Source organism: Temnothorax nylanderi, unplaced genomic scaffold, assembly GCF_030848795.1.
Source record: "Temnothorax nylanderi isolate EJ_2023f unplaced genomic scaffold, tnyl_v1.0 TNYL_tig0017_pilon, whole genome shotgun sequence".
NCBI lineage: Eukaryota > Metazoa > Arthropoda > Insecta > Hymenoptera > Formicidae > Temnothorax > Temnothorax nylanderi.
The window spans coordinates 1,310,775-1,337,752 of NW_027249079.1; the positions used below are offsets into that span (position 1 = coordinate 1,310,775).

Consider the following 26,978-nt stretch of genomic DNA (forward strand, 5'->3'; position numbering starts at 1 on the left):
TGACGCCGCGCCGTTAGACTTGCCAAATTGTATTTCTCGATGGAGATAATTGAAAATAATTAACAATAAGTATAATAAATAAGTTTCTACAATTTTTCTCAAGCAAAAGAATTAGAAATTCTAAGGTCAGAGATAGTGAAATATTGTAAAATTTAACATTGAGGTAAACGCGTTCAATAATTAGCTCTTAATTTGAATTAACTAAAATTAAATGACAAAATTACAAAGAATTGAAATAAAAATCAATAGATTATTTTATTCTAATAAAAATAATTAGAATCACGTTGCATCAAACTCATGAACTAATAAAGATATATTTAAAGTGACTTAAAATGATTTCGATAGCATTTAATAGAAATAAAATATTATTTTTCAATCCCTAAATGTATATTAAAGCCTGAATAGAAAAACACGCATTTTGAGCTATTTTGTAATATATAAAATTGAAGAAGGCAATTTTGATTATTAATATCGTCGGATATTTCTCAAGAATCTTCCGGCGTCAAGAGATCACCGTTGAAGGAAAACTCGTCGAGGAACGCAGACAATCCGAGCGAGAAGCTCGAACGGCGTCCGTCGTTCCGTCGGAAATTCGGCGCTCTGTTAAGAGGGAGCGCGGCTGAGTTACCGGCGGCGATAAACCGCGGCCTGCAGCCGATCAGGCGTAGCTTTAGCTTCAGCAAGGATCTCCATCGCAGCCACGAGCCCTCGAGGCAGCCCTACAGGACCAGCAGCGTACAGTGGTACAACAGTCTCAGCTCGCTAGCGGAGGATGAGGTCGACGCCGATTGCAAGAGGGCGGGCGCTTCCAAACAGGAAGCCTTCGACAGCAGGGGGGTTCAAGTCACCAGGACGCACAGTCTGATGGAGAAGTATCCTGTAAGGATCTCGCGCTGTCCTTAAAAAAAAAATCGGAATGCATATATTTATTAACTCCCTAAAAAATGGCGAAACTTTACGCGATTAAAAGTTATACCCGCGGAGTTCGTAATTTTTTCTTGTTATTTTCTGAAAGGGATACTTTAGGGAAATATACCGGCAGCAAGAATCATCAACAATGATGAGAGGTACAGAATGAGCATGAATTATTCTCCGCTGGCGAATTTTAAGAGTTCTTTTCCTCGAGAGTTATTTTTCAGAAATTTTGAGAAAGTTGTTACTCGAGCGAAATTCACAAACGTCACAAATGTATGTAGCCCCCGAGAGAATTTCGCAAATTCTATCTAAAGGATTGTATAACTCTTCCATCCTGATATTTATTTGTCTTATATATCTTTTCTGTTGCGCAATTAAAAAATCGCAATTAATTCGATATTGTTCAATGGCAAGACGAGATGCATGATGATCTCGACATCGTCTGGTATATTTCGTGCACCATCGCCGAATCGAGGCGTAATTAACAATTAGACGCGATCTTTATCGTTTTCTAGAAACTCGCCAGAAGCATGCTGTCCAAGACTTAAGTCTCGTTAAACTGGCTCGGAGAGATTAATGAGATTCTATTTGCCTCATCCACCGGTCTTTATCCCGGTCAGTATCCTCTTACTTGCCGCGAGTTTTTTTCCTCCTCTCTCGTCTCTCGTGCCCCGGAGAAGTCTCGCTCAATTTACAACTTTTTACCGGACAGCGGCTCCTCATACCGTCGGGAATTGACGAAAGACTCGAGCATATTTTTACCTAATCACCGAATCAAATTTTCTACTTCAGTAAATCCCAGTTCCACTATCTCTCTCTCTTTCTCTCAAAATTTTTTTATTCGTGAACTTTCATTCCATAGAGAATAGAGAGGTGTCAATTACATCAAAATTCCCTTCGAGGGTCAGAACCATCAGTTATATCGAAATTTTGAAAATGGGGCGCGTTAACTTTACGGGAGTAAAGAAAACTTCGGCCGCGGAAGCATCCAGCACATGATTCCGTGCCGTGCACGAACGAATCGAGACTATCGATTTATGTGGCGGTTAAAACACCGATAGTATTGTAATTTAAATGATGAGACGTTCTTGCTCGCGAACTATCGATTAGCTCTGACTACCAAATCATAATTCTATATGGAAATTAGTAGCGTGTCATAAAATTAAAGTTCAAATACGTATTTGCGGTAATTAATCTTGGCAGGTAAAGAATCTCTTATTTTGTACGCGGATCGAGTCTAATTAAAGCGAATCTAATTAAAAGTCTAATTAATGGAGACAGTAGCCATTAAAACCTTCCGGGTTTACGGCGGATTTGAGATTGAACCAAAACTGCAGAACGTCCGCGGTACGAAATACGCCGGTTGCTTTTTGAATACCGAATTCAACTATTTGAGGTTGAGAACCGTATCATTTTAGTAAACCAGGATTTCGCGAGGAAACGATATCGTCGGATTCTAACCGGGACTATTGTTCTGTAGGAATTCAAACACCTGAATCGTGCTCCAGCTACAATCAGGTCTGAATCTTACACGCGAAACCGGCTAAGCGTTTAATCCATTTGCATCCGTACCAGTGTCTACGTTTAACATGATACAATCGCGCTCTGTGCACTTAGTTCGCAGCACCGACTTCCGCTGTCTTATTGACAACTTGACTTGCGAATTGTCTGGCTGCTGGGCGATCTCTGAAAATGTAGCAATTACACGTTCATGAGATAGACTCACTGACTTCGCAATCCAACGAGCGGGAACAAGAATACCATTCACGAGTCCGCATTTTAAGTGACCTAAAACATCCTTATAATTGTTTCGATTGGTATACGTTGTTCTCCATAGAGAATCAGATCTCGGAAACGCCGCGCGATTATTTCGCGAACGATCGATATAATTTAGTGCGAATAATATGGTCAATCTATTCGTATTCACGAATGATCAACACCGTAAGTAGTACATTAGCAGACACTGAATAATTTGCAGACAGCCGTTAGTGTACATTAATAGATATTTGCGATGTAAAATTGCTGCTAAGCGTCGCTGATGGCAAGATGAATTTTTAATTTCTGCGCGGTGTTAATCGGAAAAGCAATAAGCATCGTGTTTAACAAGATAGTAGTGGTTTTTAGCACGGTTCGGTGCTGTTTACGTGTAGATAGCTAATGAAAAATTTGCAAGCGTAATGAGACTTCCGCTCTTTCCGCCCCCCCCCCTCTCTCTCTGTCTCTCTCTCAATTTTTTCTTGGCAATGTAGGTCTACCACGTATAGACGCTTTTTCCTCTCGGAAAACTTGGCGAAAAACTCATCCTGCTTCCACGTCGAGAATTAATGGCGACGACGACTGTTGAATTGCGCCAAAGTTTATGAATTTTTTCGCAAATCCTCCTAGACGCAACTTCAGTGTTATTCTTACCGCACTCTCAGATTTATTATTCTTTCTTGTTTATTATGTGTATGTGTGTAAAATATATAGTATAAAATAGATTGTTGTAAATAATATAAATACACAGACATATGTTCATCTCATTAACGTGACGCGGGACTATATCACTATGCGTAAATTGCAACGAGAACGATTCGCGATGGCCCACATGGTTGAAACAAACCGCATTTTAAAATTCATACTCGTTTCACAAAGCATACGGCGCGATATCTATACATTTATAATTAAAATAATATATAAAATAATGTATATCTATGCATGTCAAGTTAATGGTAATGAGAATATATGTGAATAATATAATTTAATGCAGAATATCTAATAAGTTGTTTAAAATTTTAAATAAATTAAATTGCTATTCTGTTAATATATTAATAGGACTAGAATTATTGTCAATACATTTTAAGCTATATTTAATTATAATTATGTTTTTCAATGCTGTGTTGTTTATAATATGCTTGGAAAAAATATTGCAATCATAATTTATATACATAACTTTATATTAACTAATTGTCTTATTTCTCTTCTAAAACAAGAAACTTTTGAAAAGAAAAAGTTATCATACATACAATTCTCCTTAAACATTGCAGTTACAATATGTTGTTCTCGAAGTTCTTCTAAGGTCTCAAAAAATAAATACATCGCGAAAAATACTGTACATATAACTCATCTGCATGCAAAATTATAATTTTGCGATATAGTTACAATATCTTGGTACTCATCAAAATTTTTACGGAAGTAAGAAAATCGTAAGCAAATAAAGATATAGAGCGATTTTTCCAAGTTTTCTATTCAGTTATTTATCTTTTACGATTGCACCAGTCATATTCCATAATGTGACTCGTATTTGTGTGGAAAATTCAACAAAAAAACTTATCTTATCGATCTATCTCTTTGTAAGGAAAAATCTCTGAATAAGAAGCAAGCTCTTAACTTAACGACCATATTAGATCCTTCTTCTTAACAGGACGCAAATTTTAATCCCGGCATGGAAAAGGAAAATATATTCCGGGCACTTTATGAATTTTTCATCGAAATTGGGAAGATTAGTGACTCTTCGTTATTTATCCTCTTTTGCGTTCGTTTTCTCGTTGTTAGTAGAATCGTTTATCAATAACGACAAAGGCGCGAGATCTGTGACCTTTTCCGAATGTATTATATCTGTACAGTCAAGCGATCTCTTAAACAGGATTTATATGAGATGTTTCCATTCGCTTTGCAGGCCACGAATATTAGACGGAGAGTAAACGCTTTCTCACATCCGACGGCACCTCCTTATGGACGTCACAGTGATTATTATCACTCAAATATAGGTGATTATATCATTTATTATTATTATGTAACAATTACATAATTATTATTACATTGAATAAGAGAGTTTTTAAAGGAATTATTTGCTCGACATTCCTTTTCTCTATTTTCCCTTATCATATATTATAATTTAGCTGTACATATAACAAAAATTATATATTTTACATGTTTTTTTTACTCCGTTCATATTTTTCATTACGACACAAGTCCACATTCACTTCCGTAATTTTGCCAAGTTTAAAATTAATTGTCCGGCTAATTTCTAGAAAGTGATTAATAGTCGCGAAGTATACGCGACGAAACATAAACTTCCTTCAGATTTTACAAGGATATAGGAGTCGAGTTGGCTAACTTAATTTTTCTGAATTTCCCTCTCCTCCCCCAGGATTACATAATCTTCTCTTCTCTCGGACAAGATTAAGCTTTATATTTTTCTGTAAAATTTATATAAGTGAGACGCAATGATGGTGTGCCCCTTTGAAGAACCTTTTTTCGTCGTATTTCAGATCTAAGCAGACCGCCCTGTGAAGCAAGCAGTCTTCCGGCTTTGAGTCGCGTCGCCATCGACACGAATGACAATGAAACGAAATTACCGCTGTAAGTATGGCCGACTGATTTCTTTTGCTCTATTCGCCTGTATCTGCAACTCATTCTCAATAATTGATTGTGACGTTAATAACGATTTAATTATTGCATTAGATTCCTATATCTGAAGGCAAAAATTACGAAAGCCGATTATTTGTAAAATTTTATATTTTATCCGATGATTTCCGAATATTTTTTCTTCGCTCGCCTGACTTAAATGCATTACAAATTGATTTTATTCTTTTCCTTATCTTTATTTACCGAATATTAGATTTATTTGGATCCATCCAACTATCAAAATGACAATTCTCATTTTTTTTTTATTGCTTGAACGATTGATTGTTGTAGTCGACCCTTAAAAATTTGCTGTGCTTTCCGTAAACGGAAGAAAAAAAAATCGTGAAACATCGCCCATTGGTTTTCGCACGAATACTTCTTTCGTTTCGTCAGCAGGATAATAAATTACAGTTGAAAAGAAGGGTAGAAAGACAGAAGGAGGTCAATAAACTATCTGTGATAAATCACAGCGTTGGTCAGAGAGCAGCGGCGATGGGCTCGAAGATCGAACGAAATCGAGAAACAGGTGAAAGAATTCGCATTAATTCTCTTCGAAACACTCGGAACATTTGGATCGTATCATATATATTTTGCGATCCGCGTTTCGTTTGGACCATTTTTAAAGTTCGCGCTTCGATCTTCAGGAACTTCTTTTACGGATATTACGCAGGTCTCATCGCGACTGATTAATAAAACAATTCCTTCGTTTGCACGTACGCGGAACTTTTAAACTATTGCCTTCCTCTCCTCTTTCCGCTAGCAAGGGCGCTATTCGCGCAAAATGAATAGCTTTCCCGGAGAAGTGTATGTTTCACAGCTGCACGTGCAATCGAAACACAAGTTACTAGATCGTCGGTAAATCAAGTCCGCCGCTCGCTACAGCAATTTAGTTTGTTTCCGTGAAACAAAAGTCCAAATCGCGCGACACATATCGTTACATACTTGCCATTCATCTCGACGCTCTAAGCCTAAAAGTAGGACAGTCAGCGTTAGATCACTTTATGATTACAAACAGAGAAACGTTATAAATTTTAAAATATATGATATTAGATATAGATATTTATAAATGTGTAATTACAAACGTTGTGTCCAAAATGTTCAACAGTGCTAATGACTAGTTGAATTATTTTATCTTGCTTCTACACTTATATACTTATACCTCTCTGAAAAAATATTGAAAAATTTATTTCTTTTTACAACCGTAAAATAAATGTTGCCATTGTAAATAAAAAACGGCGCCTACAGTGTTAAATCCATGAACTTTTAAAAGATTTAACTTTTTTGCCAATTATTGAACTTTGTGCCCCGATTTCGAGAATAAGCAAGGGAATGCGGAACTATTTTGACAACGAGAGGGGAAGGGGGTCCAAAGCTCATCGGTATTCCTCTCCTATTTTCCAGCCACCGCCTCACCTCGATCCTCAGTCATTATTCTTTGATATTCCACATGGGTGCTCCGCGCGCCGCGCCGGTACACCCGTATTTCACCAATCGTCGTATTTTGTGTCCACTCCTGACATTTATTGCTAGTAAAATAAAAATATATATATATATCCTACACAAGAGCGATATAGAAAATCGATATTCACCGAACAATTGATTAATCGTGCTGGGTAAACCTTAGTTTCTTACTGTCGCAAAACTAATTACACAAATATGTTGTGACAGCTGCAAGCATTTATGCTAAATGAGACAATTTTGTTGTTAGAAAAAATTATTGTCAATTTCCTAAAGAATTATATACTATTGTTGTTTATTTTTTTTAAAGATTATTGTGAAATTATCTCAATCATCGTCTATCTGACGATCTTTTTGCGACGACCACAAAGAACATAGAAGGAAAAGAAAAGTGATGATCATTTTTCTGAATAATGTAAAGAAACGTGCTGATAATATAGTTCACTTTTATACCGGTTTCACGCATTGGCGAGCAGACTGAAAACGTGAAACATCGTGGCCGACATTTCCATTCTATCTTTCGCAAGTTTCCTTCTCTCCCTCGATATTCCTGAATTTTTGGGTCTCGCAAAGAAATAGACGCAGTTATGGAAGGATAACTGTGGAATACCGCGCGCCGTGAAGTTTTCACGAATAAAACATTTCCTCGCACGTTCGTCATTTTAAAACCCGAGTATTTCGCTATTACGATACCCTGAGTTGACGCCTTCCTTTGTGAGATAAAGACCTGACCGCATTAATTACGAGCTAGGCAATGTTTGCAAGAACTGAATTAAGTCGCGACGTTCTTTGCCGGTACTTTGTCGACGAGAATATTACGACGGGAAAGTTGCGACGCAGCTATTTGGTTTTTCTGGTAAATACCGAAATCTCAGAAGGATATCTTGATATTACATACTTCTACGTAATATTACAACGTTGAAAAGTAATTTTGCAGCGAAGCAACAATCCGACGACGATAGAATATAACAAAAAAGTTCGCCACTCACTTCGCTACATTTGTTAATGAAGAAGAACATTTTAAGTCAAAATTTTATCTATTCAAATATAAAACTGCGATAATATATTTCACGCGTATCTCTTCGCCTGAAATTCAAATGTAAAGGCACTATCTCTTGCGTCGCGAAAGGCATTGAGGAATTTGTATCGGTTTCCTGTGAGGTTGAAGTAAGGAGCGAAAATCCAGGGGTAACTTCGTTTCGCTTAAGAACGGTGAAATATATCGATATTTATAGTGACACCGAGATTCTAACAGAATCCGGTGTCACTTTCTAGAAATCGAGAATCTTTCCATATCGAGACGAAAGCGTATATCGAGTACACTTTTTACTCTGTTATTGTGAGAATAGTATTATACTATACTTTTCAAGTACGCGATAGACGGCTCGAGGATTACGAAAGTCGATCAACGAGCACTATCATTTTTCCAGCAAAAATATAAGCAAGATATAAAAATATGAATATTTAAATGGAATTGACAGATATACTGGAAATTAATTAATTAATTATTATCAATGGAAAGTTAGAAAGTATTATTTGAATCTAAGTAAATTCTCGCGGTTTAATTGGAAGATTGGTTGTTATCGTTTATATTTGTAAAGTGTTTTCAACCGTGTTAGCTTATCTTCTTTTTTGGATCTGATTAATTGTAAGATCGAAAGAAAGCTAATCCAAATAATTCAACGTATTTTTGTTTTATAGAAAGGAGCAACAGGTCAAGAACGGACGGGGAAACTTCAGATCCAGCGTCCGAAAGTTATCTCCGCTGGGAAATTTCATCAAACAGCATTTGGTGAGTCCTTTTCATTTTTTTTCTCATCAAATTAATTATTCTGTAGATGCGCCACTTATTTTATTTCGAAAAAACATTTCGTATAATAATTCGCGGTACGCTGCAATAAAATTAATGTCTCCGCAAATATTGCCGATAGAATGGACGCTTTAATAAAAACGATCAGTCAGCTGTGCTTGCTATAAAAAACAACTCGTGTGACTTTATTAAACCCGTCGTCATTAAATTTATTGAAAAATAGGTTGTTTTTTTCTCTATAAATATCTAATTAACATTCATGTGCGCAGTATCTGCAGCATCGAGTAATATATTTTTTTGTAAAACGATTTTTTGCAGTATAAATTAAATTTACGTACGATATTTGCATATTCATTACATGTTCAAGCTACATTTAAATCGAAAAACTTTATTTATATCCATACAAATAAAATTGATATTTAATATTTTTCCGTCAAGGAAAACTCGCTTCTAAAACGGCGAAAAAGGTCTGTTTATTATTCAAGAATATTCAGTGTAAGAGTTAAGAGCTTTTACATAGAATTAACGCAACGCCCACGGAAGCTTATCAACCAATATTCTAATTATTTAATCATTAACTCAAATGGGTCGAATTTTAATTATTATCGAAGCTATCTTTTCGTAATCGGAAAATGAAAATATTGTACATCTAATTGAAAATAATATTCGTCTTAATTAAATTATTATCGTAGTTGGTCCATTATCGGAGCGACTGATCGATCGAAATTACAAAGGTCAATTCACGAACCGATAAGCAAAGGTCACTGATTCGCGTAATCTCGTCCCCCTGTTTCTCTAACCTCTTCATGTTTACACGAGATCTGATCCTGCCTGCGATTCCGGACGAGACATTCGGAAACGCACGATCGAGTTGGTGTCCGGGAGATAAAGCGAAGATTTCACAGCCTCGGGCTCAGAGCGATAGACGAGTGCTGTGAGATTTACTGCCAGTTGGCAGGAGGGAGCAAGAAAGATCCAGCACCGTGGCGAGAGGAAGGAAATAAGAATAAAAAACACAAAGAGAGAGAGAGAGAGAGAGATAGAGAGAGAGAGAGAGAGAGCAGCGGCGATTCCCGCGCAGTCGCGGATTCACTTATAAATGGTCCGAGCGGTCGGCCAAAAGTTGCTGTAATTTATTGCTATTCACACCGTTTGTTTGCGATTACTACAATTACTACTATCGTTGTCCTACATTGAGTAGAATATTCTATATTTTGTATCTTTCCTCGAAGGGGAATACATAGATTTACAGATCCTCGACTGTAGCTCCGCTTAAAGCCTTCGGTGCTCTCAAATCCGCCACTGCGCCTCTCACGAGAATCCGTCTGCCACCTTTCGTTTCTTTATGCCGGTCCGGTCGTTCCTTTTTCCTCTTCGCGCTGCTGCCCTTCAGAGTGTCCGCGGGGACGGATTCCTCGTGCTTCCGTAATAGAAGTGTCATCCGAAAATGTTTTCTATCCCCAAGCGCTGCAACCGCGTCTCTCTCTCTCCCTCTCTCTCTCTCTCTCTCTCTCTCTTCTCTCTCTGATTTTTAATGGCTCGGTAACTTCGCCATCTATCATCTGGCTCTTCTTTTTCGGTGTTAACATTCCACCATGGCTCGCTCAGATTATTGTGCTTCGCTGATGCAGGAATTTGTTATCTCAGCTCTCAGAGCGAAAATTAGAAACCTACCGCAGAAAATGACAAGTATCTGGACAAACAATTTTCCTAAAAAATGCTAACATCTTTTTGAAGATGTCGAAGAATATTAAATCGAAGAATATTAAATATTTCAGAGTTTACGATGAATACAGCGTTCCGCGTTTTCTGTTTGCTGTTCCGCGAAACGAGATATTTAATCGTGTATCTTAAATAGGATCCTTCTCGACGACAGAATGAAATAAGAGAACAATGCGAAATGATCGATCGAGAGGGGAAATGACGATCGGAGACTCAAACAGCACGTCAATGAGTGGAACGATGCGAAGAAAGGTCACTTTGGCTATTACGTCAATTCCTCGCGGCAGATCGCGCATCGACCGTAACCACTGCGTGTCGGTAATAGCCTTTGCGTCGACCGCGACCACTCGCGCGTCCGATCGCGACGCGACCGCTATCACTGAACGCGATCGATCAAACCCGTACCGCGGTCGGTCGTTAACGTTAAACCGAATCACCGTGGGTGGTGCAGGAAGGAAAGAAGAATTTATCGTCTACCAGCGACTTCGTCGTATCTTCTAATCCCACCTAATAGCGATATAAATTCGTGCAAGTATTCTTAGCGTCTCGCTCTGTTAACGTTTCTTCTTCATCTTCTTTTTTTTTCGCCGATCACGCGAGCGACTTACAGCAAAGACGTATTTCATTCGATCACGATCATCAGTAAAGAATTAAGGTAACCTCCTCCTAATCTCCCCCTCTCCCCCTCTCTTTCTGTCTCTCCCCGCCTCCCTAATTGTCGCTGCGTTGCAGTTACTGGAATCGAAAACATTGAAATTTCGATTGGCGAATTCGTTGCAGACGCGAATAAACGCGGCGAAAGGATGCAACTTGCGTGCACAAATCCTTTTACAACCGCCGGTCGTTTAGGAAGTCTTAATCGCGCACATATATAAACGTTCGCTGAATCGTGCTCGCATAATGCCAAGTCGTAACCATTGTGCTTATGCCGGTGACTTGTTAGTTAAATGATGTTACAACGCCGACTTTCTCGACTCCCGGATTGACAATTATTGCTCCATCTCCAGCGTTCGCTGTCAACGCTGGAAAAGCAAAAAGACAGCGACGAAGACAATCGTTTAAAGAGAACGTTTGCAATACATGCCTTCTTGTTAGGATTTGTATTGTGCAGTTCTTGCAAAATCAAATCTATTTGTTTCGTTGAAATATCTCCCTGACGTTTACGTTGTCAGAGGAAGGTAGTACTATCTAGTAACGAGACATAATACGTCAAGGAATTTCTTCGCGCAACATATGTACATTCCTTCATGAGCAAGCAATTATTTTTTAATCTCAACAAGTACTTCAATATTCATTAAGTACTTCAATATTCAATAAAATTTTATTTACAATCATCGTTAATGATATTTAAGACGACTGTAGCAAGAAATCTAGCTCTCTTTAGCCAGAAAAGAAATTATTAAAACATTATAGTCAATCAAGTTCCACTGGCTTAATTGGATGCTCTTGTATTTCTACATTTATCAAGTGAGCTTTTATTTTTATACGTTTCTAATTTCAGTCGTAATTACAAAGATATCTGAGAAAGTGAAAGAAATTCTAGAACATCTTACTGACAGCTCTACATTTTATCTAAATATCACGCGATACAAACATCTGCAACATTACGGTCGCAATTATTTCGGAGTGACAGATGCTCGATTCACTGTCATCGCGAGCTTTGTCATTCCTCGCGCGGTTGCCATCATCCGAAGACGCTTGCTCCGGAATCGTACCGCGAGTGTGGGCGAGCTCACGCGAAAATATCTTGAAAAGCATGCAATGCATGATTTCTCGATGGTTGCACAAAATGTACTCGCCTTAAAGAATCGGGCGCATATATTGAAACAAAAAGAGAAATAAATTTGATCAAAGAAATATTTATTTATAAGAAAAATTGTAAAAAAAATTATTTTTCGAAAAATACAAAGTTTTAATTTTAGTTTCTTCAGCGACATTTATGATTATTATTCTATCGTGTAAATTGTTTTTTTAATATTTAATTAATTTTCTTTTGTAATTTTTTCTTTTTACAATAATTAGAAATATTATTTTATATTATTGTATAGTAGTCATTTTTAATATAACAAAAAATTCACATTTTAGCAATATTACGAACAAAGAACATTTGATCTAACGAACGACACAAATTAGACATGTTTTATTTTTGTTAATGACGTACAATAAATTGATGCATTTTAGTTCTTGAAAAAGACACAATATTTCCTCACTACATCGCAAATACGAATCAATAATGTCTGTTATTTAATAGTATATGATAATTTAAAACGTCTACAACAATATAAAATATTTAAGATAATCGAATAAAAACTTGGAAATTTAGAATATTCTCATACTATAAAAATAATCTAGGCTACTGTACGGTGTTGGAGAAACGGCGTAAAGTTTATGATTATTAACATGAGCGCGAACTTTCTCTCTAAGAGGAAAACAACTCCTACCTTTTTATTCGAACACAAAGAAATTTTGCACTCGAAGCTGTATTTGAGCTTCACATTCGAATTGGCTCTTTAGAACTTGAGAGACTTCGTCGACCACGATATCATTAGTTTCGCGGCTTATTATAACCGACCAACGTGGGATGCATTTAATTAAAATAATTAATTAAACGCATCCCATGTCCGAAAAAAGTATTCTCTTTTATTTTGTTAAGTAAACACATTTAACGAAACAATATTCATGCAAGACAGGATGTAGGTAACGTATAGAATAGAAAGTAGCAATGCATAATCTGCGGTTTTATCTCTTTTTCTGTTTCAATACAGAAGGAAATAGGAAATGTAACAGGATGAGAAATATAAAGAAGAGATAAGAAAAGTATTTAAATCAAGATTTATTCGAGTGTTCTTTTAATATCGACTACAAGACCAGATTGAGATTGCATATTAAAAGCGCAGTATTATAGACATTATCTTCACCGTCAAATAATCAATAGATAAACAAGCAAAGCAGAACTTTTGCATAACTCGCCGCCGTTCCTATTTAGACGTGAAACAACATTCATCTCTTTACACGAACTCCCAACACGTGGGATTACACAGCAGTTCTCGCTGGTCACTCGAATCAAGTAGCCATTCAGACGAGGTAGAACATAATTGCGTTTTGCGCTTTGCTTCACTACCGGGATGTACAATATTTGACAATGCACGCAATAAAAGCAAATGCGGAAATGTATTTCCCGCGTGAAATCCTTCCGGTCGAACAAGTGAATGCGATTTTGTCGAGACGTAAGAGGATACATAAAACTCTTGAAATGTAGGTATAGGTATATATATATATGTACGTATATAATCCGACCAGTGCATTCGATATTGTATAATTTTATTGTATCGCATGTACTTGTCGGATTGATGAAGAAACTGTAGGATTACCTTTTGTTTTCTTTTCGTTTTATTTATTAAATGCATACGAATATGACACGTGTCCGAATGTTGAAATATTTTTTCTATTACAATTCTATGATATTCTCTAAAAGCAAGTGTGAGCTTTGCACTTTCACGTTCTACTTACGTGAGACATATTGTCACGAGTTTACATAAGATTATTCAATACTGTCAGCCATCCATCGTCAGTGAAGAATATACATTGTCGCGAATTTACATAAGACTATTCGATCATGTCAGCTGTCTATCTTAGCGGAACAAAATTATTTTCATATTTTTACTAATTTATTTTCAATTTTAATTAAATTTATAAGCTTTTTGTATGTATATAATGAGATATCGCGCTGATGCCGTATCTGTTCGAGAAATTAATCATCGGAAAAGTATTTCAGGATTATTTATTGGAAAATATCTGTGTCGCATTTGTTTCAACGTCCAGATAATTATCCCGATTGTGCTTGCTTCCGTGATTTCTTTTGCAAAAATTGCCGTTAAAGCCCTATCGACTCTACTGCCGTATTATCGTACTTGTCAAGCACAGACAAAGGATTACAATGTAGCCTCCAACGCGTATATGTTCCTAGCGTTACCACCATGGTAACGAGAATGGATTATACGGACCGTAGACGGATAAGAGCGATACTGGTCGATGTTAACCAAAGCCACCGGCGATGCTTTGATGTAAAATTGAGATAGTAAGAGAAACGCGCCGGAACTATACGACGTAATGTTACGCGACACGGGGTAACATTACATTTTACCGAACGCAGTACCCTCCGATAATTCTTCCGACAAACGATTTTACTTTGCGCCGTCTTTTTTGCCGCAGCGCGGAAAACGGAGAAGTGGACTGAAAGGAATGATTCACGAGATATTCGTATGAAAGAGACATCGACATGGATATTAATTTCTGTAGACCACGTTACAAAGATATACCTTTTTTTCAAACGACACATGAATCAAGCGTGCTGCGTGCCATTTCGACACGATCGCGCGTTTCAATTGCCCCCTACGTTAAAGCGATGAAATATTCTTTAGAAAAAGTCCTTCTTTGTGCGATGAATATTTTGCCATATCGCAAGTACTCGAGTTACGTGCAAAATTGGATTGCAATCGAGTACGAGGCTGTAAAAGAAGCATTTTATTTTCGAAATATCGAAAAAAAGTTACTGGAACGAGGCCAAAAGTAATACAAGTTGCAAGACATTGAGCAAGTTTTCATGTAATTAGATAAAGATTTAATCTTTACCATACTGTAGAATTTCAGTAGATTTTATCCGCGAATTTAATAACATTGATAAAGACCGCGTATATATACGGTTCACGAAGCGGAGAGTAAAAATGCAAAGTGCACATAACGTGGGGAAAAATCGTGGGGCCCCGGCAAACAGATAGGCGTCGTTCCGCCTATCGAAGAGTTTCGTTTCGATTTGCAGGAGACCTAGATCCTAGTGATAGATAGGAGATACGCGCGATGCGTTCAAGCGGGGCCGCGCGCGGCGCGTCGTCCTTGGCGGGCTTGCACTCACTCACGAACGAGGGGGTGGATTTCCAGCGACGCTCGCGCATCCCCTCGCCGTGGAGCCGACCGGCCGGCGGGGTAGGTGGCTGCGTTCGAAATATCGGCCGAGGAGACTCGCGCTCTGCCATCGGCTTCTCCCTTCAGTGCGACGCGCGACCTAACGCCGGCAAGACCGACGCCGCCCTCGCCCCCGTGTAAAGCTCAACGAGATCTGTGGCGTAACCACGAGACGAGAGAAAGCTCGAAATTGAAAAAGATTAGAAATCACCGCGGGACGTTGATCCGCGTGGTCGATCCGAGTGAGTCGACGTAGGATCGAGGAGAGATCATACGAGAGATATTTCGGAAAGATCGATCTTGGAAAAGATTTTTGAGAAAGCAAGATACAAGAGAAGAAAGAGTCAAGGAGAAGGAAAGAAATTTCAGCCGAAATACTGAGAAAATTGACATGGGCAGAATCTTCGACAAAATAGTCGAAAATTGTCAGACCACCCATTCAATCTCGTTTTGTAAAATATGACAGAACAATTCCGGTGTACGAGAAAAGATAAAGAATCGAATTGATCGCGCGGCAGAAAAGCCAACGCAGAAAATAAAATTTAAAGAACAAATGATACGTACCGTTCGCGAAATATGGAAATGCGCGAGTTGTTTCGAGAATAAGAATTGAATAGCTCAGGAAAGCGAGTTCTGCGAAGAGAGTCCCGTTGCGAGAGAAAATTACTGGACAAAACGGAAACCCTCCACTGTCAGAATGTCATCGTCGGCGAAAATCGAAGGTAAATTCTCATTTATGTTTGCGTGAGCGCGCCTGATTTAGAGTATTAAAAAGAAAATCAAGTCTCGTACTCGGTAGGAAAGATATTGATTAAAACAATTGGTTGACGATTATTGAAAAACCGTATTATATCACTTGCCATATATATTGAATATACTGAAATATTACAAAGGTTTTAAATTAATTAACTGGAAGTAGTAGGTGCTAGGAAAAAATTGTATCTCTCCAAATTTTCGAAAAATTGTGTATCCATTATTAATTTCTCGAAAAATATCATTTTTATATATTTAAATACTTATCATTTTGATACTTCAGAAAACCTTGTTCACGACTAAATTAATAATTGAATATTGATATAAATATTTGTCTACATAGGCTTTATATGTATCAGCACAATGTTTTTTTTACAAATTTTTATAGACGATATTTTTGAAGAAAGTCATCATTTTACCGTATCGTTTTATAGCAATGTAAATGTTATCGTATCGTTTTGTAGCAAATATTTACTATAAATAACTACTAAATAATCACTGGATAGCTATTACCTAGAATCTATTAACGTTATATTTATTGAGTCAGTAGAAGTTACAAATTATTAGTATGTTATTTATAGATCATCGCTAGGTACATCCTGGTCATCATACATATTGAATATATTTTATTATATTTATTTTTATTTAAAATAAAGAGAATACAAATTTACAAAAATTTTTCCTAAAAACTATTAACACACACAGAGAAGAAGAAAAAAAACGTAGAGACGTCTCTCATAAACTGATATTAAATTCTGCTATTTTGTATTGATATTTTCAAAGTATTGATAAAACAGTTGAATGGACGTGGGATATTTTATATAAAACATTTGTGTTAAATAAATAAAACATTCTATTATGCTACTTAATGAAAGAGAGAGAAAGAGAGAGAGATTTATCTATATGTTTTTCATGTGTTTAACGGAAAAATGAAGCACAAAAACCTGATAAAATATCTGATGTAATATCCTTCATGGCGGTCAGTATTTTGCCGCGCGTGGTCGCCCGGTTGTCTTTTTATTTCGAGGTAATAGCCGTAGAGGAAAAATATTTCCAGGACGCAGTTGTAACTCTCGTCGATATCTATACGCGCAATCGCGCGCGTTTTGTTCTCGAATTTTGTGCGCGCCGAAAAGTTTAAATCGCAAAATCGATATGGCTCGCACCGTCGACGATAATTGAATCGTTTGCCGGACTGCAAAGCGGACGTTTCGTAGGCGTTGCAAATTCAGAAAACGGTCGGCAAGAAAGAGCTAGGGCTACAGCTGGAGAAAGAGAGAGAAAATAGATGTAACATCGATATAAATTTGACTCTCGGAAACTGCGTGACAATTTTTAATCCGTAAATATTCGCTCGCGTTATTTATACACATTTAGTTAGCCTTTTCGACGGCGGATTACAACGCGTGAATACGCGCGGTTAAGCCTCGATCGCTGGATTCCACTCGGGCCGATAGCGGATTTTTTTTTGTTTCTTCCAATCACCGCGCGGATGTAACATTTCAATATAATATTCAAAGAAAATTGAGCCTGGAATTCTATTGTGTTAATATTAATTAAATTATTTTCATTGTAGCATAGCGTTACAAATAAAGTTTTTGTGTTTTTCGACTTCCCCTCTCGCAACAATTCACGCTTTGTCAGATTATTTAAAAATAACGCGCAAATATATGAACAATTCATATCCAAATGATTCTCGGAATGCCGTTTCCACAAAATTCTGATTTCGTGAATGTTGCATCGTTCTTTTCCCAGACATCCACACAAATTTGCTTGTTTCTTAGAGAGAGAAAAAGTGTTAGAGAAATTTACGGTGCGGGACACGCAGTATGGAATATCGCGCGTAACACGATGTGCGTCCGTTTACGTCCGATTCGACGTGCAACTTGTCGGCAGGTTAAAGAAAGACTGCGTAGGGCAAAAACTGCTGCATAAATTAACAGTTTCCGCAGCGGCGAGACAACGCCGTCCCTCGCCTCGATCGAACTCGCCATCGATCCGCCTCGTTTTAACGTCGGCACGCGGGGTCGCGCTAACAACTGCACTCGCGGTCTCGAAATCGCTTGGTACCGCTTGGCGAAGCAATCCGATTCACGTTGCCCGCTGGTCCCGGGTCCCGCCGACTCAACTATCAATTTCACGGCGATTTGAGCGGGCGGCATTACGGAGCTGCGGATCCGCTCGACAGCGACGTTTCGCCGAGCGTGCACAGCTGTCGACGTGATCGACAATTACGAGATATGATCTCCATTATCCTCCCCCTCTGTCTCCATTCGCGAAAAACGAAAAGTCACATCCAACGACATTGTCTTTTATACACGGAGAGAATTTTCTCTTAGAATTTACTCTGAAATCATGGTAGTTGTGGGACAACATGTTCCATCAAGAATTTTATGCGAGCTATTCTGACTAATATCTGCCATTAAAAAAGTATTATCTATTGCATTAAAATATAAAATATGTTTGATTAAATCTTACTAAAATATATCTAGAAAATTTCAATAATTTTTCAAAATTTACCAATCTGCTTGGTAATTTTTATCACGTTGTTTGTAAAATGTCTTTTGTATATTTCAAAAATCCCTTGGTTGCCGAGTTGTCCCAAGTTTGTAGTGAATTTAAGGGTAAAATATAACAAAAAATTCTCTCCGTGATAGTTTCCACCTCAGCGTTCTCGGCGCTTTCCGCGCGGACAACTTCTCGGAGAGCGCGCCTCGCGCGTACCGATCACGTAAAAGGATTGAGAACACATGATCTTGCGATTCTCCTAAAGAATGGAGCAATATATCAAGTCCGTATTGCTGCAACGGGATTGCGTGTCAAACGTCCATCATTGCGCCGGACTATTTCTAACGGTATATTGAAATAATACGAAGGTTTGAAGGTTTTCGCGATACGAAATTGCTGCGTTTTAAGCTACGACCATTTCATTAACCTAAGCGGCTTCCCTCCGGTTTTAACAAATTTTGGGAACTTTATTTTTCATTCAAAACACCTTTTCTTTCTATCCAAAGAGGACGCTTCGGATAAGATCAGATGACAGAAATTTACTGTATATTTACACGCGACAATTTTTCTTTTCTTATAGTTATTCTTTATCAGAAAGTAGCAATTATTTGCGATTCGAATTATTTCTCACGAAGATCAAGTATTTTATTCTCAATTTAATTTAATAACTCCAATATGAGTCAAAGAATTATTTAGAGGAGTTTATGGACGTTTTAAAAATATAGCTAATTAGAATTGTGCAGTGATTCGGTGAATGTGCGAGAGACTATTGCAAAACGTTGCGTCGAGTCTAACTCGACGTTAGGACCGCGAACGTACCTCGGAGCTGTCGACGCATCTGTTTGTCACCCGAGTGCGAAAGCATTCTTGCGCGGCGACGGTCGATGTACATCGGACGTTTCGCTTTATCGAAAACTGATCCGCCCTGAGCACTCCGGCACTCAATTCTGCTCCCGTATTGTCCCTCCATTATCCGCGCCGCGTCCAATGCGGTCATTGCGTACGCCGCAATTTCGATTTTCTCTATCGCCCCGATGATGCATGTCTGGCGCTTGTGCCGCAGTGTATAGAACGGCGATTTCAACGCAATGACGAATGCTCCATAATTCTCGGGCGAAAGATTTGTGCAACAGCGGGTGATACTCTCCGCAGTTAGACACTTGTCGCAATATTATATCGCTGTATTAATTACAACTTTGGCGCAATATTGATCAACAGCAATAATTGATGAGAGTCGAGATTTCCCTTCATTCGGGGTTAATTAAGACGGGATATGACAAATCTTATCTGTCATTGTAATAAAAAAAGTTTTAAAATAATTTTGGCAATTTTATTGATATATAATTTGAATTTAAGGATCAAACTTATAATTTAAAATATTTAAAAAATTTCATGTTATTATGACTCTAAGCTCTTAAATGGAGGGGTCTTATAATAAATCCCATCTTATAAAATAATCATGCTGCATATGTCTACCTTGGTAACGCCGGGATAAAATTTTCCTCGTTAATTCGTCGTTTTTTCACTTCGCCGCGTGTTCCATGCGACTCGAAGTCGAAATTGACAATATCAAAGGCATCTCGCAATTCCGCGAACGAATTGCGAATGTCTTCACGAAGGCTGGCACATATCGTTGCATTAATGCTGCCGTATCTACCGTGTTATTCGCGCGAGTGTTTACGCGTTCTCGGAACTACTCGTATCTCTGCTCGCGTCTGTTTCTCGCAGGTCACATATGTGTGTCCGCATATGATAATTCCCGCGCGAATAATGACTCACCGAACGTGCCAAGGCGTGCCGACGCGCGACGGATCATACGTTCAGCTGTATATCGATTCGCGAAACGGCGCAGAACAATATTTCTGCTATTGCGAAAAAAGTTTCTATTTCACGGAGTATTCGCGCGTTCCATCTAATATTAAAGTATCTTGCAAATGCATTCTGCATTTTAAAAGGTGTCTCGCGATATTGCGAAATTGTGTCGCAAATACTTTCACGAATCTAAAATGAATGTCTCGAAACAAATATGCAACGTGAAAAATAACGAGTCCTGAAGTTTTAGATCTCTCTCTCTCTCTCTCCTCTCTCTCTTATCAATTTTATATTAATTCAAAAACAGCAAAATATTTTCGCTAAATAAAGTTATCTCGTTAATATTCTTATAATATAAGTTTCCGAAGTTCCACATGTTCAGTGGCAATCGATGAAAGTTCTAGCGAGTTTCAAAGAGCGAAAAATGTATGATCGTGAGCATGAAAAGTATCGCAGTTTAGCATACGCTATATCGCCAATGGAGCGAAAAAGAAAAGCAGCCTTTTCGCAGAAATTGATCGTGCGGGCACCGAAAGTTCGCGCACAAATTTTCCAAGGAAACGGGCTCGTCAAAAGTCTTTTCTTACCCGCGTTTATTAATTTCATATGGAGTCTCACTTCTACTTGCTCGTAAATCGCTTCAAGATCGGTATCGCAGATGAGTGACTATGAAATTCAAATAGCGGTGCAACGGATTAATATTGCACGGTTTCACATTGCTGACGCCACGGATATCTCACCTGACGCTTACGGTCTGACTTTCGGATTACGCGGCAGGATCGTCGCAATAAATCGCTCTCGAGCCGTCATCTTCATCTGTCCTGAGCAAATATAGCCCTCGCGCCGATAAAATTCACCATGAATTACAGATAATTAATCTCAATTACCGATATGCGTACTTCTATGGGTATGGTTGTCAAGTCGGACAACAAACTTCCTCGTAAAAAACCACGTAAATCACGAAGGCGAACGTAACCGCGAACGTAAATCATAAAACTTTGTACGATGCTGCAGTCAGATAACGTAAGGATTCCATTTCTGAGATCAGTATCTCTTTCCTCGGAACTCGACTGCTCGCGTTAACTATTATCCGTGCTCGCATGCGAAATTATTAACAATTTCCACGAGGACAGAAATATAAATGTCTGTCTATTGCATGCTAATTGTATGAAGTCCCGAGGCAGATTTGCTGAGAGCTAGGCATGATCTACTCGCGTCGCCGATATCTCGCTTGCATTTTCGACTACATTACAGAAACTTATTCTATAAGATCAGATACTCTTGACGGAAAAATTTCAGAGTTACCTCTCGTCGAGATTAATAATCTCTCCGCGGTTATTCGATTCGACGTGACATTAATAGAGCAAGTAATCAAAGTCGATGCCGCTATTTCGTGCTATCGATCGAAAGGCAGCTTAAAGGAGCGGAGACCGCACTTTAGAGCGTGAAATGGAATTTCGCCGGCTATAAAAAGTTAATTGCAAAATCAGCGTCTCCGCCCCTGCGAGAAAAAACTTTCTGTACAAGTTGGGGATAGATTTGGATGACGATGATCGATGAGGTTGACTCGCCCCGCGAAAGAGAAAAGAAAGAGAGAAGCGCGAATTTCTCGAGAAAATCGGTAGGAAGCACGTATACGGTCGAATTGCTTGTCCGTCAAATAGAGGAAAGTTCACAAATGACGTAAAATATACGGTTACCGTCAAATGGCCGTCATCGAATAAGACTTTTCGTCTTCTTGAGTAATATTATGCAATTTTACTTTTCGCGTATCAATTTAAATTCTCATATTAATCTATTTTGTACGCCATTGTGATAAAGCTATTCAAATTCGCCGGTGATTGCTTCGTTATCAGTTACGTGATAGTTACGAGTTACCTCGAGCGTCGCGATAAAGTCCACAGGGATTGAAGACTGGGCGGAATTAATTAGGGTGACTCCGACCAAAGTGTCACCGATGACATGATCGATATATACATTCTTCATCGTCATGTATAAGTTCTCTGCCGTCCCGGCGAATTGTATCGTGGTCCCCTTCATATGCCGAGACCGTCGTCGATAAAGAAAAAATCTTGGAAAAAATAGAACTCAGGGAAGAATGCATTTCGGCGAGATTCGTCGCCTTTTCTTCTCGCTCCGAGTCTCGTAATCGATCAACGTCTTCAGCATCGTTCCTTAATGGCCGCCGAGGGGCCACCTCGCTGCTCCGTGTCGAAGTACGTCGATCTTATTCGAGCAGCTCATTCTCTGGACGAGTGTCACGTATCCCTTTCTTTCTCCCCAACGAGGCGATTCAATGGGTACTCTTTCTTAGACTGCGCAGAACGCAGCCAATTCGTTTTAAATCAAGTTCTTCCTCGTCTATTGAGATTCCGATCTTGAGTTTCCGACGGCTCCGTACGGGTAAATTCAGGAACTAAATGATTATAGATGTGTGCGAAAGAGAGTACATCTTCTCGATTAATGGCTTTTCGAGATATTCCTGCAGGCTTTTTTCCACTCATGTTTTCAGAGAGACATCAGAGGGGGAAGAGAGAAACGAACACATATTAATTAAAAAGTAACAATTATGTTCAGATTCACTTTCTTAGACGATTTAACTCATTGAAGTCAAAATACATTTTGCAATAAATCCTTGGTACACTTGATTGTCTGTCGGAAATTTTTTTTATATTATTTATGTTGTAAAGTGTCCCGGTTGAAATGCGAGCCGAGAAGTGAGAAACTAAAATAGTCGAGTAATTTTTTCCCCCGCGTGTTGGGAAATTCAGTCCTTTCGCGTAGATACCGGTGGGTGAAAACTCCCGTTGTGGAAGCCGGGGTTGCATCCGCGCGGCAGAATGTAATTAATTCTCGTCAAGTGAATATTTAGGAGCGCGCTGCATTTCACGTGACATTTTGCCACAATGCGGCAGGGAAATGCTCGCGCTGCGTCATGGGCGGAACGCGGTTTTAACGATCGACTTTCAATAGGAGGTTCTTCAATGATATTAAGATTGACGTCGCCAGTGTAAGCATGATGGAGACTCGTTTAAACACGAGCGATATTTCATGAATATGTGCTTATCGTTTTTTTTTCTTCTTTCCGATGGCAGCACGGTGGATTTTAGGTTTATTCCAGGGTTTATTTATTGGCATTTTTCAACGATCTCTTTCGACAGAGAATCTTATCGTCTTCTCTCGATTATCAGGACACGTATCATGGAACTATTCGGAATGGATTTCCGATCGGAATTGTTTAGTTATTTCCTAGATTTCTATTGTGTTTTCTAAAGAAAACGGAATAATTTCGATCGGAATCCATTCCGAAAAGTTCCATAATACGTGCCCTAGATCTTTCTGAATTAAACCTATATCTTTCGGGATGTTTTGAATGGCTGCAAAGAATAAATATATATATAATATATATATATATAATATATATATATATATATATATATATATATATATATATATATAATTTGTCATTTATCATGTACGATTATCATTACACGGTTTTTTCTCCAGAAGGAGAACATGCGAAGATACTTACGAAACCTATTGCGTTGAGAAGCTCCATTTTTTATCACAAACGATGACTCGCGGATTTCGCGCGGAGGGGACGAAATTAAAGGATCGTCTTTGTCAAGTGCAAAAAATGCCTCTTTAAAGCCGCGTTTTCTTCCCCCCGGCCTTTAATCGCTTCTCCACGTGATCACAGCTAATGGCATGAAAAAGCGAAACGTCACTGCAAACTGCAAACTAAGAAGTGGGTTGTATCATGGATCGTGGCCAGTAAAAAGGGTCAAAACCGCACGGAGATTGTTTAAAGTCACAATCGGCTGCGCGTCGATGTAATCTTGAATAACGTAAATATCGATAAACAGCAGCGAGCTTAAAACTCAGCGATTTTGAACCTCTCGGGATATTTAAGCTGATAATCCGATCGGATTTCGTTAATTGCGTTAATTGTGTTTACGCACGCTATATCGGTAATGAAATAAACGTCGAAGAGCGGATAAGCGGTGTGCTTATCCTAAACGATGCAATTGGAGAGTTTAGTGGAGTCGGATAGTTTTTATTAAGTAGCCCTCATTATTTATTTAAAACAAAATCTTATACATATATTTAAGAACAAAAATTAATTCATGGCATGATCTTTATATATATAAAAAATATATAAAAAATAATGTTTGTGAGATATATTATGTGTGCGTGTGGGATTTTTAAATATTATTCTGTTTTTTTTAAATATATATCATAACTTACCGTAAATAATGAGACGTCTAACAGACGTTCAACAGACATTCAACAGACGGGCCAAAAAAGTTGCACATAACATAATAGCTTCAAGACAAAATGTAAAAAACGCAGGATTAAAAAATGAAGAAGATGATGATGCGAGCTTATTTAATTAATAGACCATTTTACGCAAGTTTTAGTCTCTATTACGCTGACCCACTTTCTCATTAGACCCGCGAAACAGTCGAGAGAGGCAGATGGTAAATGATAGGTCCACAACGGTAGGTCTACGATATTGCGGAAATTTCGCCGTTTGCGAAAGTCAGATCGCGAATTCCTCAGATCCAGCCGGGAATCTCTGGTGCAAGTAAACCGCGTCCCGATGTCTCGCGATACTGAAATTCCGTGTGCATCGAATAGTTCGTCATAGTACTCGTCTGCAACTCGCACGGGAATTCCGCGTGACGCGTATGCGTGTGCATGTCTTTTCGCGCGATTAGGTGCAAACACGCGTTCGCAACGAGCATTTAATTGAGCTCTCGAATTCCGTTCCTGATTGACTTCTATATCGAGCCAAGACGCGTCGCAAGACTTTAAGTCGTTCTTCGCAAATTCCGTGCATTCCGTTGTCTCGTGTAGATTAGGTAGATGCTCAAGGCATCGTGATTGTAACGGATATCTTCCGGGTAAACTCATATTCTCCTCCGACTGTTCCGGAATCTGTTAACTTCTCCCGAGTTCGGTGAGAAAAGCTTAACATGGTGCAATCACTACTTCGAAACAATTAAAATTCATCAGATTAATTATTGAAAAATATGTATCAACGACGTAAGAAATTATATATCATTTATACTTTAATTTATTTTTATGAAAAAAAGTTTTTTCACAAGATTCAAGATAAGAAACATTTTAGTGCATTATCGGGATATTTAACGTACTTTCACAGGCATCTCTCCGAGCCATTTCTCTATTCATTTCATAGAACGCTAGAGCGAAAGAACATGATCTTTGAAGACGTAATCGTTCCCAACAGCGATGTTTTGGCCCTTCAATTAAACCCCACAGATAGAGGGCAAATCGTGCCGGTGCGACTCAGCCGCCGAATCTTCCTCGGTGACCCGAATTCAACGCTCATACGCTCGATTAATTAGTCTCTACGAGTGGCACCCTTCTCTCTCTTACACGAACATCCTTCTATCATCCGTCTATCTCTCCCTCTTTCTCTCCCTCTGAAACACGTGCGGTAAAATCACATTTCGAAGTTTGAATTTCAAATTACATCGCATTCAAAGCACGTTTTATTTCTTTTTTTTTTTCAATTTCTTTATTTTTTCCACAATTCTACTTGTTCTCGAAATTTTAATTCTTTTGACACTGTTTTTGTCGCGTCAAATGAAAAAGCATAGAAACAGGAAGAGATTAAATAATTGTCGACACATAGAATCGTGTTATATTGTATAAGAAAATACAATTTCACGGAAAATCATATTTTATCCGATCTCTGTAACCATGCACGGTAAAGTGAGTTACATGTTTATTTCATATATTTCGATAGAATTCAAAGAAGGATTTTCTGTATTACGCGCCCCGCATTGTTCATTTGGCGGTTTAATGATATTAAAATATGACGCTGAATATATAATATCAATTATAAACATCGCTACATTTAGTATAATGAGATGAGAATATTCATAATATTCATAGAACGCCTTTACCCTTTCAACTTTCTAATAAATATCTTACAATAGAAGCCATAAATATGTACAACCGCGGTTATATCCTGATTCTATTGTAATCTGAAGATTATCTTTCATTACCTATTATTATTTGCTTGGTTTAGATGGGATTTAAAGCTGTCAATCTAAGTTTATTCATTTATAAACATGGAATATAATCTTCCTTATATTTAATTACAGAAAAAAAGCTTTAAATTATTATTGTAAAGAAGTCCATTTTTAATTAGTTATAGAATCTGCAAACGAAAGGATTAATTCTATAGAAAGGATTCTAAGCGGACGTCTTACGCATAAAGCTTATTGTATCCGCTCTGTAATGGTTCAGCATTATTTCAATCCTTTAATCGAATTTTGCACTGTTTGCAATTGATCCTATCAATGCTTTCAGGCACCAGAACGTCCTTTAGAACGTCCTTTGAGGTGTCCAACACCGCGAATTCTCCGCATTGTCTTACGAAAATGAAGGAATATCGATATTGCGTGGTTTATTGGCTAATTCCTGCTCGTTCTCCCTCTCTCTCTCTCTTTTCTCCCCCTTTCTCTCTCTAACATCCATTATCCTTTTATGTCCATTATCCCAACGAATAAAGATATTATTAAAATGAAAATTTAAAGATATCTATTATCTAATCTAAAATTAAAATATACACTAAACTTATCGAATATCAAGATAAAAGGAATATAAAGATAAA

At 38.1% G+C, this 26,978-nt stretch overlaps 1 protein-coding gene across 10 annotated transcripts in view; it reads left to right on the top strand.

Annotated features, from left to right (window-relative positions):
* The window catches only part of LOC139768667 (pleckstrin homology domain-containing family G member 5), a 125,183-nt gene that overhangs the window by 40,917 nt on the left and 57,288 nt on the right, over positions 1-26,978 (top strand). For 6 of the 10 annotated variants that reach the window (XM_071699096.1, XM_071699101.1, XM_071699099.1 and 3 more), the window contains 4 exons: positions 491-879; positions 4,574-4,664; positions 5,169-5,259; positions 8,464-8,554. In XM_071699096.1, coding sequence (XP_071555197.1) covers positions 491-879; positions 4,574-4,664; positions 5,169-5,259; positions 8,464-8,554 — 662 coding nt within the window. Of the gene's footprint in view, positions 1-490; positions 880-4,573; positions 4,665-5,168; positions 5,260-8,463; positions 8,555-15,310; positions 15,979-26,978 lie in introns of those variants that run through there. The other 4 variants (XM_071699102.1, XM_071699103.1, XM_071699104.1 and 1 more) reach the window with 2 other exon arrangements.